The 14,858-nt window shown below is 57.1% G+C and overlaps 1 protein-coding gene across 2 annotated transcripts in view; it reads right to left on the bottom strand.

Moving 5' to 3' along the window:
- MOB2 (MOB kinase activator 2) overlaps positions 1-14,858 on the bottom strand; it is a 52,059-nt gene continuing 37,201 nt past the window's right edge. For both annotated transcript variants that reach the window (XM_018043279.1, XM_018043278.1), the window contains exons 2-5: positions 13,647-13,810; positions 12,965-13,058; positions 1,115-1,239; positions 1-875 (exon numbers count right to left, since the gene is read on the bottom strand). In XM_018043279.1, coding sequence (XP_017898768.1) covers positions 583-875; positions 1,115-1,239; positions 12,965-13,058; positions 13,647-13,810 — 676 coding nt within the window. In that variant the 3' untranslated portion in view covers positions 1-582. The remainder of the gene's footprint in view (positions 876-1,114; positions 1,240-12,964; positions 13,059-13,646; positions 13,811-14,858) is intronic.

The following is a 14,858-nucleotide window of genomic DNA, read 5'->3' as shown; positions in this document are numbered from 1 at the left end:
TGACCTGAGAGAAGGCTCTTTATTACACCTACCCAGGGAGGCCAGGCTCTCCTGCCCCCGCCGCGGTCCCCACAGGCCGCGCCCCGGGACACCGCAGCCCGGAGCCTGGCCAGCCCCGCTCCCCTCCTGGGCAGTGAGGGCAGAGGAGGGAGACGCTGCAGCTCGCGGGGCTCCGGACACCCGGCCTCCCCGCCCCTCCAGCCGGCCCTGAGCCAGAGTCCAGATCGCGCGGGGGTAGGAGAAAGGCGGGCCGGGGTCTCTAAAAGCCACTCCAGCCCGAGCCAAGACAAAGGGCGGCAGAAGCGAAGCCTGCGGGCCCCGCCGCGGGGAAAGGCCCCGCCCCGCTGCGTGTCTCCCCGGAGGTCAAGGCCGAGCCGGGGGCGGGGCGGGCGCGGAAGACCCGGAGGGGCAGACCCCAGAGGGAGACGCGGACGGGCGGCCCCGGAGGTGTCTGCCACGGACGAGCGGAGTCCAAGGTTCTCGGGGCCGACGGCAGAGAGTCCGGGCGCCCAGAGTCCGTGCGCGCACAGACACGGACGCGCGCGGCGCGCCGCCGCTCCCTCGGCGCGGGCGCCGCCGGGCTCACCTCTCCTTGACGTGGTTCTGTGCGCCCGCTGCCCCGCCCGGCCCATCCCCGCCGCCCCCGCCGCACAGTGCCTCCGTCAGGTCGTCCATGACCGCCGTCTCTTTGGGGTCGAGCAGGTTGAACTCGCGGGCGAAGAGGATGAAGTGCACGTAGAGCGTGTTCAAGTGTCCGTGGAGCTCGAGCGCCAGCGTCTCCTTGAAGTGCGCCGAGTAGATGTGCGCCAGCACGTGGAACAGGTACCTGCAGATCTTCCGCACCAGCGCCTCGAAGGAGCTGGGGAACTCGCGGCCTGCGACCCGGGGCGGCTGGGTCACCACCGCGGCCCGGCCCCGGGGCGGGGGCTGCCCCCCTCCCCCCGCCGCAGGCCTCCCTGCGCGCCCGCCTGCGGCGCCACCGACTGGGACCCGGGGCCGGCGAGGAGGGGCCGGGGCGATGGTACGGCCCGCGGGCCACGCGCTGCCCTGGCGGCTCAGGGCGCAGAGCCTGGAGGGGGCGGGGTCGTGGGCGGGGCGGGGCGGGGACACGCACCGTATTTCGTGGGGAACACGTCCTCGTCGGTCACCAGCTTCTGCACCGAGCTCATGACGAAGTCCACGTACTGGGGGGCCGTGCACTTCACCTTCTTGCCCCGCTCGTCGTACCAGTAGTACTGTCTGTGGGGACAGGCGCGCGGTGACGGGCGGCCGGGACAGCTGGCCGCGCTCACCCTTTGCGCTACACGGGACCTCCCCCTGCGTTAACGGCGACAGACAGCTTTCCCATCTTTCCCCGGAGGCCCTGCCTTGACTTGTCAGGATCCGGGGCTTCCCTGGTGGCTCAGATGGTAAAGCATCTGCCTGCAGTGCGGGAGATCTGGGTTAGATCCCAGGGTCAGGAAGATCCCCTGGAGAAGAGACTGGCACCCTCGTCCTGTACTCGCCTGGAGAATCCCATGGACAGAGGAGCCTGGCGGGCTACAGTCCAGCAGAGAGTCAGCCGTGACCGAGCACGCAACACGTGCACTCGTCCCACAGGCGGCTTCCTGCTGACCCCAGTATGGGCCAAACCTGCTCCCTGGGCCGCCTGGGGTGAGGGGGCCTCTGTCCCTGGCTACCTCACAGACTTCCCCGGCAGGTGGGGGTGGGTCAGGGAGTCAGGAGTTGTGGACACCCGGCCCAGCCCTGAGACCAGGCGCATCTCCCAGTTCACGAAACGCTGCCGTTCTGCCATCCTCCAGGCGTGGGCCCCTGCAGCCACCACGTCCCACTCTCCCCTCCCGCCCCAAGGTGGGCTCCAGTCTTCCCAGCAGGGGGCCCTGTGCCTGCAGGCGGGCTGGCCGAGCGCGGCACCGAGCCGCTGGCGGGGAGAGGGGGACTGCAGGCTGCCTGGGTCAGTGGGCGATGACCAGGGCACCCCTTCTACGGCCTAGGCACCAACCCTGCCCCAGCAGACCTCCGCCAGTACCCAGCCCCCTCTTGCTGTCTTTACTGGGCTTCAGAACTGACAGCTCTCCCCAACACCATCCCACTTTATCGCAGGCCAGGACCCCAGGCTGGCCCTGAGCACCCTGCCCTGACTTCCTGAGCTCACTAAGCACCCCTGGGTGACAGCCACAGGGCACCCCGGCACTCCCAACACCTGGTCAGACCTGCTGGCAGGACAGCAGGCTCTCCATCTCATGGCCGAAAGACAAGACACAGCCCAGGGGACCTCAGAACAGCCCTGCTGCCCACCCCTACTCCTCTAGCAGGAACCCGGGCTCTTCTCACCCCCTTCGCCTGTGAGTTCATCTGTGCCCCTGGTCGGGCTGGGGTCAGGCTGCAAGACGGGAACACAGCCCACAACAAATGGGCAGGCCACCAGGAAAATGGCCGCCCCTCTCTGGACAAGGGAACACAGCCCTGACTGCCACTGGGTACCAGGCCCCGGCCTCCCCACTGCAGAAGGCAGATGACACCTGCCAGCCACTTCCACCTCGGCGAGGCCTCGCTGCCACGCCTGCGCCCAGGCTGCCCCAGCACTGCGGGCCCCGAAGAGCCCAGCACCCGCACACCCCCCAAGGCCCCGGAGTGGGTCAGACAAAGCCCTGAGAAGCTGGCTGAGCTTCCTGCGGGGCCCCAGGAAGCAGACACCCAGCAAGGATCCAGAGCCCTCCCCAACACAGGGTGGCCCTGCTGACCGTCTGTCCCCTGCCCGGGCCCCTGCCCTGCCTGAGGATGCGCTGAGAGAGGACAGGTGACACCCCTCCCCTCACAGCAGCCCCTGGGGTCCTGGGGCTGGTGCAGGGAGGGGGGCAGCACCACCCCAGCGACTCCCCAGCCCTGCTTGGTGCTGATGCCCCTGGCCACCAGTGCCAGAGTCGGAAAAACCACTGCAGCTTGAAACCAGGAGGCCTTCCCACGAGGTCCAGACCCGGAGAGACCCACTCCTCGGGGCCTGCTGCGGCCCTGCCCATGCAGCCGGGACGCTCCGCGTTCAGCATTCTTCTCCGGCCTCGTTTTATTTCTGCACCGTCTCACAGTAAAGCTGACTGGCTGTGGCGTGCAGCCTGACGGGTTTTAACCCCAACAGAGGAACAATGATGGGCACAGCCCCCAGCGCGGCCCCTAGCCTGCTGTCAGCCCCCTGCACACTAGCGATGCGTCGTCAGGCACCCCAGGTGGCGTCCGGAGCCCGGCTCTGCCGTCCGCCCTGCCTTTCTCGTCACTGAGACGGACTCCTGTGGGGATGCACTAGTCCATCACACATCTGGGTGGCCTGCAGTTTGGGCAATTATGGGTCAGGCTGCTAAAACCCTCCTGGGCAGGCGTCTCTATGAGCTCCAGTTCCCATTTCTCTCACGTGGATGCTCGGGAGCAGGACAGCCAGGTCCACAGCAGGAACGCCACCGAGATGTCCCCGGAGTGGCCGCTCCACCGGCACCCCCTCCACCCGCGCGGGCACGTGGCAAGGAGGTGACAGACGCTCCCCAGCAGCGTCTGAATCCGTGCTCTCCGCCTGCTCCTGGTGTTCCTCTGCCCGTGGGTGCACGGGGTCCTCCCCGTGGCCGGTCTGCGTCCTCTGCCGGGTCATAACCAGGCTTCTCACTGTGAGCTGTGAGGGTTCTTCATCCCTTCCAGGCACTAGTCCTCCCTTGGATATGGGATTCGTCTGTGGTTTGTCTCTTTCTCTCAACAGTGTCTTTCTCAGAACAAAAGTTCTGAATTTTGGTGAAGTCCACTTTACTGACTCTTCTTCATGGATGGACTGTATCTCACGTCATGACCAAGAACTCTTAGCCTAGGGCTACCTCACGAAGGCTGCTCCTGTGTTTCCTTCTGAAAGTGTTATGGTTTATATTTAGACTTAGCATTTACTTCAAGCCAACTCTGGCAGAAGGAGACACTCGGATGCCTGGTTTTTCTAACAGCATTAGTTGAAAAGACTATCCTTTCCCCACTGAATCCTTCTCATTCCTGTCAAACATCAAGGGGCCACGTCTGTGCGGGTGCGTTTCTGGACTCTGCTCTGTTGCACGGACCTCTGCGTCTCTTCACCAACACCACAGTGTTGATTACCACAGTTTTATAGTAACTCTTAGCGCAGCACTGTTGGACTCTACTAATTTGACTGTTTTTTTCAAAATCACTGTAGCTATTCTAGGGCTTCTGCTGCTCCCTGTACATTCTATAATCAGCTTATTCATGGATGACAGCTCTGCTGGGAGTCTGACTGAAGTTGCGTTGCGTGGATCTGCACTTCTGGTGCGCTGCCTCCCGTCTCTCCATCTGCGCTGGTTCATTGGTCAGCGTTTCGCAGCTTCCTGCGTGCACGTGTCTCCTCAAGTCTACATCTAAGCATGTCACTGTTTTTGGAGCTACCGTAAATGATGTGCCTTTATCAACTCTGTGCTCCAGCTGCACACTGCTAGTGCACAGACTACGGTCGGTTGGTTGTGTGTGCTGAGCGGGCTGGATTTGCTGAGTCAGCCTTTTCCTAGAGCCCCTGGGCTTGTCTGCAGACAATCATGCTGTATGCAAATGCAGTTTTATTTTCTCCTCCAATTTAAATGGCTTTTATCCCCTTTTCTTGCCTTACTGCATTACCTATCTGGGGTCAATTGTGGTTTTTGTGCTTTCCAAGGAACTAGTTCATTTAATCTGTTAAATTTACGTAAGCAGAGATTTTTCTGACGCTTCCTTATTACCCTCTCAATTCCTGCTGGGTTTAGTTATTTCCTCTTTTATTCCTTATATTGATAATCTGTATCTTTTCTCTTTTTACCTTTGTTAGTTTTACTAGAGGTTTCTCAATTTTACTTCTCTTTTCAAGGAACCGGCTTCTGGTTTCATCTGTTTTCGGAAATCCACGTCCGTGAGCTCTGTCCCTGTTTATCATTCCTTTTCTTCTGCTCAATTTAGGGTTGTGGTTTTTGCTTTTTTTCTGGGATTCCCCAGTGGCTCAGTGGTAAAGAACCTGCAATGCAGGAAGACACAGGAGATGCAGGTGTGATCTCTGGGTCAGGAAGATCCCCTGGAGGAGGGCATGGCAACCCACTCCAGCATTCTTGCTGGGAAAATCCCATGGACAGAGCCTGGCAGGCTATAGCTGCAAAGAGCTGGACAAGACAACACACACATGTACGCTCGCACACGCTTTTTTTCCAGTTTCTTAATATGGAAGCTTGGGTTGAATTAAGGTCTTTCTTCTTCTGAAACAAGCATTTAATCCTCTGAACATTCCTCTAAACCTTGCTCTAGCTGCATCTCAAATGCAGTCTAAATCCGCTGGATTCTCGTTTCAGTTTATAAGTTTCTCATTTCCCTGGAGACTCCCTCTCTGACCCATGGATTATTTGAAAGTGTGTTCATTTCTTGGGATGTCCCTGGCATTCCAGTGGTGAAGACTGTGTGCCCCACGTAGGGGACACATCTGACCTGCCTCGATCAGGGAACCAAGAGTCCCCACGCCACACAGCATAGCAAGAGAAAGCAAGTACACTGATTTCTAAACGGCTGGAGGCTTTTCTGTCACCGATTTCAAACATAACTAATCTTGGTCGGATAACTTACCCTGCACCTCTGATTAGTTGGCTAAGGTCTGTTTTGTGAGCCAGGACGTGACCTCCTGTGGTGAGTAACCCCAGCGCACCTGAAAGGAATGTGGATTTTGCTACTGAGGGTGGAGTAAATTTCCATTCAGTCCAGTTGGCTGATGGTGCTATTTAGTTCCAGATTCTTGCTGGCTTTCTATCCACTAGTCCATATATTACCAAGAGAGGAATGCTGAAACCTGCAACCACAGCATCTGTCCCTTCGGTTCTGTCCGTCTGCTTTGTGTAAAAGCTCTATCTGGCACAGATGCGCTGGAGGCCAGTACCTGACTTGGAGTCTGCTCTGTCTGGTATGAGCGCAGCCACTTCAGTCTCCTTCTGACCTATGTTGCCGGCATTTCTTTCTCCGTTTTTCATTCCCGACCTGCCACTGTCGCCGCAGTTACCGTGGCTTCTCACGCTCCCTGCGCAGCTGGCTCATTTCAGAGCCGCAGACTCGCAGCCTCTGTCTCGCCACCAGCACGGTCACGCCAGGCCAGCGACCGCGGCGGCGGCCTGTCTGGATCTGAGCTCACAACCTCTGTCTCGCCACCAGCATGATCACGCCAGGCCAGCGACCGCGGCGGCGGCCTGTCTGGATCTGAGCTCACAGCCGTCCACTGCTTCTTCTCTTTGCTTTTGCTCCTTGCATTTCCCGCCTTCTTCCGCACTGTCTCCTTTTAATTTATCTAGTATGATTTATGTCCCTTATGCAACTTTTTTAGAGGTTACTCAAAGGATTACAAAGCACATCCTGACCTTTCCACCCTGTACCTGGCGCCCAGGACCTCTTCTACATCTGGAGTCAGAACGCTGACCGCACACAGGGCTCTCCGCCTGCCTCCAGGCCACCACCGTCTCAGCGCTGCAGACACACACTGGAGGCCCGTCAGACAGCTATGGCTTTCGCTCACCCACCAGACGCGTCTCAAAGAGCTGAAGAGAAGAGGCGGCCATCGCGCCTGCCCGTGGCCCCTGGCCCGCGGCCCGCCTAGCGCGGCTCCCTCCACTGCACGGCAAGTGAGCGCTCCGAGTCTCCCCTCGCTGACGGCGGTCCCCATCCTACCTTCATGCTTGAAGGACACTATGTGGAGCCCCCGGGAGACTGCTATTTCCATTCAGCACCGTAGCCGTGTTGTGGGGCCTCCTCCTGGCCCCCGACGGGTAAGGATGGCCACAGCCACCCCACCACATCCCTGTAGGGGCACGGCTGCTGGCCCCGCTGGCTGTGACAGCGTGTTCTCGTCAGCAGTTTGATTACGTGCCTGTGGTAGATTCATCAGGTTTATACTATTTCGAACTCATTAGGCTTCCTGAATCTGTAGGTTTGTGTCTTGGCCAAATTTGGAAGTTTTCAGCTGTTAGGTCTTCAAATGTGTTCCGGGCACAAGCCTCCTTCTCTTCTCTTGGGACTCCAAGCTCCCCTTTGGTTCCAGTCCTTCAGGCATCAGCAGGGTAGAGAAGGGTGTCCGGCCTGGGCTGCAGCCCCACTCTGGGCCCTGGGTGGACCTGATGGCCCTGTGACAGACAGCACACGGCTCTGTGGACCTCTGACAAACCTCCCGTTTCCTTTTAAACTAACTCATGTGAGTTTCCATTCCTTGAACGATTCCTAGAAAGGCGTTTGCTCCTTGGAAGAGAAACTATGACAAACCTAGACAGCGTGTTAGCCTTGTCTGACTCAATGAAACTATGAGCCATACCACGTAGGGCCACCCAAGACAGACGGGTCATGGTGGAGATTTCCGACAAAACGTGGTCCACCAGAGAAAGGGCTGGCAAACCACCCCAGTGTTCTTGCCCTGAGAGCCCCATGAACAGCATGAAAAGACAGACAGGTGCAGTGCAGAACGACGGGCTCCCCCAGCCGGGAGGGGCCCGTGAGCCACTGCAGAAAAGCGGAGAGAGCGCTCCAGAAAGAACGACGGGCTCCCGCAGCCGGGAGGGGCCCGTGTGCCACTGCAGAAAAGCGGAGAGAGCGCTCCAGAAAGAACGACGGGCTCCCTCAGCCGGGAGGGGCCCGTGTGCCACTGCAGAAAAGCGGAGAGAGCGCTCCAGAAAGAACCAAGAGACGGAACAAAAATGAAAACAACACCCAGCTGTGGATGTGCCTGATGATGGAGGTAAAGTCCGATGCTATAAAGAACAATATTGCATAGGAACCTGGAATGTTAGGTCCATGAATCAAGGCAAACTGGAAGTGGTCAAACAGTAGATGGCAAGAGTGAATGTCGATATTTTACGAATCAGCGAACTAAGATGGACCGGAAAGGGAGAATTTAACTCAGATGACCGTTATTATATCTACTACTGTGGGCAGGAATCCCTTAGAAGAAATGGAGTAGCCCTCATAGTCAACAAAAGGGTCCAAACTGAAGTACTTGAGTGCAATCTCAAAAACGACAGAATGATCTCTGCTTGCTTCCAAGGCAAACCATTCAATGTCATAGTAACCTAAGTCTATGCCCCCACCAGCAATGGTGAAGAAGCTGAAGCTGAACAGTTCTCTGAAGACCTACAAGACCTTCTAGAACTAACACCAAAAGAAGATGTCCTTTTCATCATAGGGGGACTGGAATGCAAAAATAGGAAGTCAAGAGATACCTGGAGTAACAGGCAAATTCGCCCTTGAAGCACAGAATGAAGCAGGGCAAAGGCTAACAGAGTTTTGCCAAGAGAACGCGCTGGTCACAGCAAACACCCTCTTCCAACAGCACGAGAGAGGAGTCTACACATGGACATCACCAGATGGCCAACACCAAAATCAGACTGATTTGCAACCAAAGATGGAGAAGCTCTATACAGTCGGCAAAAACAGGACTGGGAGCTGACTGTGCCTCAGATCACGAACTCCTTATGGAAAAATTCAGACTTAAACTGAAGAAAGTAGGGAATACCACTGGGCCATCCAGGTATGACCTAAGTCGAATCCCTTATGATTATACAGTGAAGTGACAAATAGATTCAAGGGATCAGATCTGATCGATAGAGCGCCTGAAGAACTACAGATGGAGGTTTGTGACAGGAGGCAGTGACCCAGACCATCCCCAAGAAGTACAGTTCAGTCCCTCAGTCGTGTTTGACTCTTTGCAACCCCATGGACTGCAGCACACCAGGCCTCCCTGTCCATCACCAACTCCCAGCACTTGCTCAAACTCATGTCCATCAAGTGGGTGATGCCATCCAACCACCTCAGCCTCTGTCATCCCCTCTTCCTCCTGCCTTCAGTCTTTCCCAGCATCAGGGTTTTTTCCAATGAGTCAGTTCTTTGCATCAGGTGGCCAAAGTATTGGAGCTTTAGTTTCAGCATCAGTCCTTCCAATGAATATTCAGGTCTGATCTCCTTTAGGATGGAATGGTTGGATCTCCTTGCAGTCCAAGAGACTCTCAAGAGTCTTCTCCAACACCACAGTTCAAAAGCATCAGTTCTTCAGTGCTCGGCTTGCTTTATGGTTCAACTCTCACATCCATACTTGACTACTGGGAAAACCACAGCCTTGACTAAATGGACCTTTGTTGGCAAAGCAATGTCTCTGCTTTTTAATATGCTGTCTAGGTTGGTCATAGCTTTTCTTCCAAGGAGGAAGCGTCTTCTCATTTCACGGCTGCAGTCACCCTCTGCAGTGATTTTGGAGCCCAAGAAAATGGTCTGTCAGTGTTTCCACTGTTTCCCCGTCTATTTGCCATGAAGTGATGGGACTGGATGCCATGATCTTAGTTTTTTGACTGCTGAATTTTAAGCCAGCTTTTTCACTCTCCTCTTTCACTTTCATCAAGAGGCTCTTCAGATCCTCTTCCCTTTCTGCCATAAGGGTGGTATCATCTGCATATCTGAGGTTATTGATATTTCTCCCTGCAATCGTGATTCCAGCTTGTGCTTCCTCCAGCCTGGCATTTTGCATGACGTACGCGGCATATAAGTTAAATAAGCAGGCTGACAATATACAGCCTTGACACACTCTTTTCCCAATTATGAAACAGTCCATTGTTCCATGTTCAGTTCTAAATGTTGCTTCTTGACCAGCATATAGGTTTCTCAGGTGGCAGGTCAGGTGGTCTGGTATTCCCATCTCTTTTAGAATTTTTCAGTTTGTTGTGATCCACACAGTCAAAGTCTTTGGTGTAGTCAATAGAGCAGAAGCAGATGTTTCTCTGGAACTCTCTTGCTTTTTCTATGATCCCCAAGAAAAAGAAACGCAAAAAGGCAAAACAGTTATCTGAGGAGGCCTTACAAATAGCTGAGAAAAGAAGAGAAGTGAAAGGTAAAGGAGAAAAGGAAAGATATATCCAGAGTTCTAAAGAATAGCAAGGAGAGATAAGAAAGCCTTTCTCAGCGATCAATACAAAGAAATAGAAGAAAACAAGAGAATGGGAAAGGCTAGAGATCTCTTCAAGAAATTTAGAGATACCAAGGAACATATCATGCAAAGATGAGCACAATAAAGGACAGAAACGGTACGGACCTAATAGAAGCAGAAAATATTAAGAGGTGGTAAAAATACACAGAAGAACCATATAAAAGAGATCTTAATGACCCAGATAACCACGATGGTGTGACCACTTACCTAGAGCCAGACATCCTGGAATGCGAAGTCAAGTGGCCCTTAGGAAGCATCACTACAAACAAAGCTAGTGGAGGTAGTGGAATTCCAGCTGAACTATCTCAAGTCCTTAAAATGACGCTATTAAAGTGCTACACTCAATATGCCAGCAAATTTGGAAACTCAGCAGTGGCCACAGGACTGGAAAAGGTCAGTTTTCATTCCAATCCCAAAGAAAGGCAATGCCAAAGAATGCTCAAACTACCACAGAATTGCACTCAGCTCAGGCTAGCAAAGTAATGCTCAAAATTCTCCAAGCCAGGATTCAACAGTACATGAACCAAGAACTTCCAGATGTTCAAACTGGATTTAGAAAAGGCAGAGGAACTAGAGATCAAACAGCCAACATCCACTGAATCATCGAAAAAGCAAGAGAATTTCAGAGAAACATCTATTTCTGCTTTATTGACTACTCCACTTTCTACTTTATTTGACTGTGTGCATCACAGCAAACTTTGGAAAATTCCGAGATGGGAATACCAGACCACCTGATCTGCCTCTTGAGAAATCTGTATGCAGGCCAAGAAGCAACAGTTGGAACTGGGCATGGAAAAATGGAGTGGTTCAAAACTGGCTGGGAAAGGAATACGTCAAGGCTGTATATTGTCACCCTGCTTATTTAACTTATGTGCAGAGTACATCATGAGAAACGCTGGGCTGGAGGAAGCACAAGCTGGAATCACGATTGCAGGAAGAAATATCAACAACCTCAGATATGCAGATGACACCACCCTTATGGCAGAAAGTGAAGAGGAACTAAAGAGCCTCTTGATGAAGCTGAAAAAGGAGAGTGAAAAAGCTGGCTTAAAACTCAACATTCAAAAGCTATTTTCTTGGGCTCCAAAATCACTGCAGATGGTGACTGCAGCCATGAAATGAAAAGATGCTTGCTCCTTGAAGGAAAAGCTATAACCAATCTAGACAGCATATTAAAAAGCAGAGACATTAGTTTGCCAACAATGGTCCACCTAGTCAAAGCTGTGGTTTTTCCAGTAGTCACGTATGGACGTGAGAGTTGGACCATAAAGCAAGCTGAGCGCCAAAGAATCGATGCTTTTGAACTGTGGTGTTAGGAAAGACTCTTGAGAATCCCTTGGACTGCAAGGAGATCCAAACATTCCATCCTAAAGGAAATCAGTCCTGAATATTCATTGGAAGGACTGATGCTGAAGCTGAAGCTCCAATACTTTGGCCACCTGATGCGAAGAACTGACTCACTGGAAAAGATGCTGATGCTGGGAAAGATTGAAGGCCAGAGGAGAAGAGGACGATAGAAGATGAGATGGTTGGATGGCGTCACCGACTCAATGGACCTGAGTCTGAGCAAGCTCCAGGAGATGGTGAAGGACAGGGGAGCCTGGTGTGCTGCAGTCCATGGGGTCACAGAGAGTCGCGCATTACTGGATGAAGGGACAGTAACCACTGATATAACCCTACAAAAGCCTATAAAGCAGGGTACAGGTAGCAAGACTGACCAGCACAAGTCTGACGATCTCCAGATCTCCAAGTTTGACGTGGCAGAGCCAACATCTAGACACACGTCTGCCCGACACCAAATCCTGTGCCCCTTCAAGGAGCCTCTTCTCAAGCACTCTGGTGCCTAAAGGGTGACCGGCAGTGCCTCAGAAGGGCCCTGGCTTCCGCATCTGCCAGCCCGCGGGCCCCCTGACATCTCCTGGCCAGGTACGTCCTGCGAGCGTGCTGTAGGCAGGCGATGCAGCACCGCCCTTGCCCCCTTCCGGCTGCCCAGCCACGTCTGCAGTAGACGCTACCGCCTCACACTGAGGCGCCCAGGCTCACTTCGCGCATGCGCCCAGCACTGCCACACCCTCTGCGGGCCAGGCCGGGCTGCGGCTCTCTGGGGACACAGTGACACCCAAGCATGCCATCAGCAGCTCTCGCCGGGTGAGTAAGGAGTGGAGAGCAGCCGTCTTCTGCACTCACGCCCTCTGTGGGGCTGGGCTTTCAGGGGTCTCAGCGAGAGCAGGGCCCCTTGTCCGGGTCTGAGTCGGGCTGCCGCGGCAGCACAGCACGCCCACTAGCAGGCCGGCTGCTAGCACACGCTCGCGTCAGCCCGGCACGCAGGCCGTGACCCTGACAGGCTGTCAGAGAGGCGCTCCCGTGCCTCCCCCTTGGCCCACGTGGCCCCCTGCCCACGGCCGCTTCCGTGGCTTCTGCCCCCTGGGCTGGGGGTGAGCCCAGGTCCACGTGGTGGCTCTCCTACCCACGCAGCTTCAAGAGCTGCCGCAGAGGCGGGTGTCCTGGAGTCCTCCAGGTGCCCGTTTCCAGAAGAGCAGCCCCGCCAGGCCCAAGGAAGGGCACCATGCGGGGGGCACCAAAGCACCCCAGCCCCATGGGCTGGCAGCGCCTTCTCCATGCAGAGTGTGAGCTCCGGGTCGGCCCTCAGCGGGTGGGACCAGGGCCGGGAAGCGTCTCTGGCTGCACACACCCCGCAGTCTCAGGGTGCACGGCGGGCACGTCCTGTGGAAATGCCTCTGCCCCAGGACACAGCCCGTCAGGGCCCGGCTGGCTCCTGGCACCCGTGCCCAGGGGGACCCACGCCGCCCGGGTCCCCCCTCTGCTGGGCTCTGCTTCCTGTTTCCCCACCAGGCTGGGGCCTCTAGGAACAGGGGAGCAGCCCTGGTGAGCCCCCGACAAGGACGCCATGGGAGCGGGGCGGCAGGGGCGGACGGGGTGCCCTGGCAGGCCCGGCAGGCGAGCACTCACGTGTTGCACACGGCCATGGTCTGGCATGCCTCCCCCGTGCAGAACTCCGAGATGGTGCTGTACTGCAGGTTCACGTGGTGAAAGAATGTCGTGGCTGCGAAGGGAAAGCGGGGCCGGAGCCTCTCCTCAGGCCCTGGGCATGGCGGCTGGCGCTGACCAGGCCAGAGGCCACAGCCTCAGCACAGCACCGCCTTTGGGGTGGGCGGCACGGGCCACGGTGCTGAGCTGGGCACAGTGCCCCGGCCACTGCGACCCAGTGCCCTCCACGATGGCCTGGGCAGAACACCTCCCACCCTGGCTCTTTCCATCCCCAGCTGCTCGGAGACACCACTAACATGGCCACAGCACCGGCAGCACTCTCCTCTGAGGAGAGCCGGCACACGGCCCTGCGGAGGGTGTTCTGTGAGCCAAGTGCCGAGCCTGGCTGGCAGGTGCGGGCAAGCCGCCCCCCAGGCCGCAGCCCTCCCCACCCTGGCCCTGCCGCCACGCTCGCGTCCCGCAGCCTCCCCCGGCCCTGGTGTCCTGCACCGAGTCGCTCTCTCTGCAGGGACCCCAAGGCCCTGTGGGGTTGGCCGTCCCATGCCTCAGCTTCAGTCAGCTTGTGTGTGCAGACGCTGGGTACCAGCTCCGGGGGTCCCCGGGGCAACGAGAGGCCGCCCCGCCCCGCCCCGCCCCCACGCACTGTTGCTGGCCAGCCACTCATTGAGGTCAATCTCCCGGGGCAGCACCACCAGCTCCTTGAACCCGAAGTCCGTGATCCTGGACTTGGCATACTCTGGCTCCAGGTACACCTTCTTCTCCTCGGCGGCGGCGGGCTTCTTCCCGTTGGGCTTGGCTTTGGACTTCCTGCGAAGAGAAGTGAGGCAGGGGTCACGGCAGAGGCAGGCGTGCAGGCCGCAGGCCCAGCTCCGGGGGGCACCTCGGGGGCTGCAGCTCCTGCGGCCCAGGTGTGGGCAGAAGCTGCCCTGTGCCTCTGGCCTCCCTGCCCTGTCAGGGCCCAAGCCTGGAACCAGAGGCACAGGGGGCTTGCAGCCCACCCGAGGACGGGAGAGTGGCCATACGAGCCGGCTCCCCCCCACCGGTGACACCACGGCCCCGCAGCCCCACAGGGTCCTGCCTGACGTCCTCCCACACAGGGGCGCCAGCAGCCCGCCCTGCTGAGGCCCTGCCGTGCGCCGGCGCCCTGGGCCGCCCCGAGGCCTGCTGTCCCCACAGGCCCCCGCTCCCCGCCGCCAGCTAAGCGGCCCCGCGTGGTTCCAGGCACAGACAGACGTCGGCGCCTGCGCATGTCACAGAGATTTGACGAAACGGCCACTTCTAACGTTTTTCTTTCTTATCCGTTAAGAGTCTGCTGCCGTGTAACAAGACACACGGCTTTGAGGTGTTCTCTGGACATTGAGCACCAAGACCCAGCGCTCCCGGGGCTGAGGGAGCGCCAGCCCCACCTCGGTGGGGACGGCAGTGGCCTCACAGCCAGCCTTCCCCCCGCCCCCAAGGCCCGAGACAGAGGGGATGGCACATCCCCAGGGGGAGGAAACTGCCCAACGGAGCGGCCAAAGCCGCGGCCGGGACGCCAGCCCGGGCCGGGTTAGACCCGAGTCCCCGTGTCTTCCGCAGGCTGGGGCAGAGGGAGCCAGCGTGTGCCGTGTGCAGAGCAGGGCCCCCGGGCCGACATGGGGTCACACTGCTCCCACCCACCACGTTTCAAGGCCAGTCAGGCTCTTGCGGAGGGTGAGGGAGGTTCCTAAGAACAGGGACTCGTCTTCTTCCTTCACTCGAGTGCCTGGGATCTCCAGTGCAACATCCCGACTCTGAGCAAATACACGGCCGGTCCATCAGCCTGTCCTGAGTCCACCGACCAGAAAAGGCTGCCCTCAGCTGCGGACTCTTGAGG

Source organism: Capra hircus, chromosome 29 (genome assembly GCF_001704415.2).
Source record: "Capra hircus breed San Clemente chromosome 29, ASM170441v1, whole genome shotgun sequence".
In the NCBI taxonomy this organism is placed as follows: Eukaryota; Metazoa; Chordata; class Mammalia; order Artiodactyla; family Bovidae; genus Capra; species Capra hircus.
This window is presented reverse-complemented; position numbering and strand designations above follow the sequence as displayed.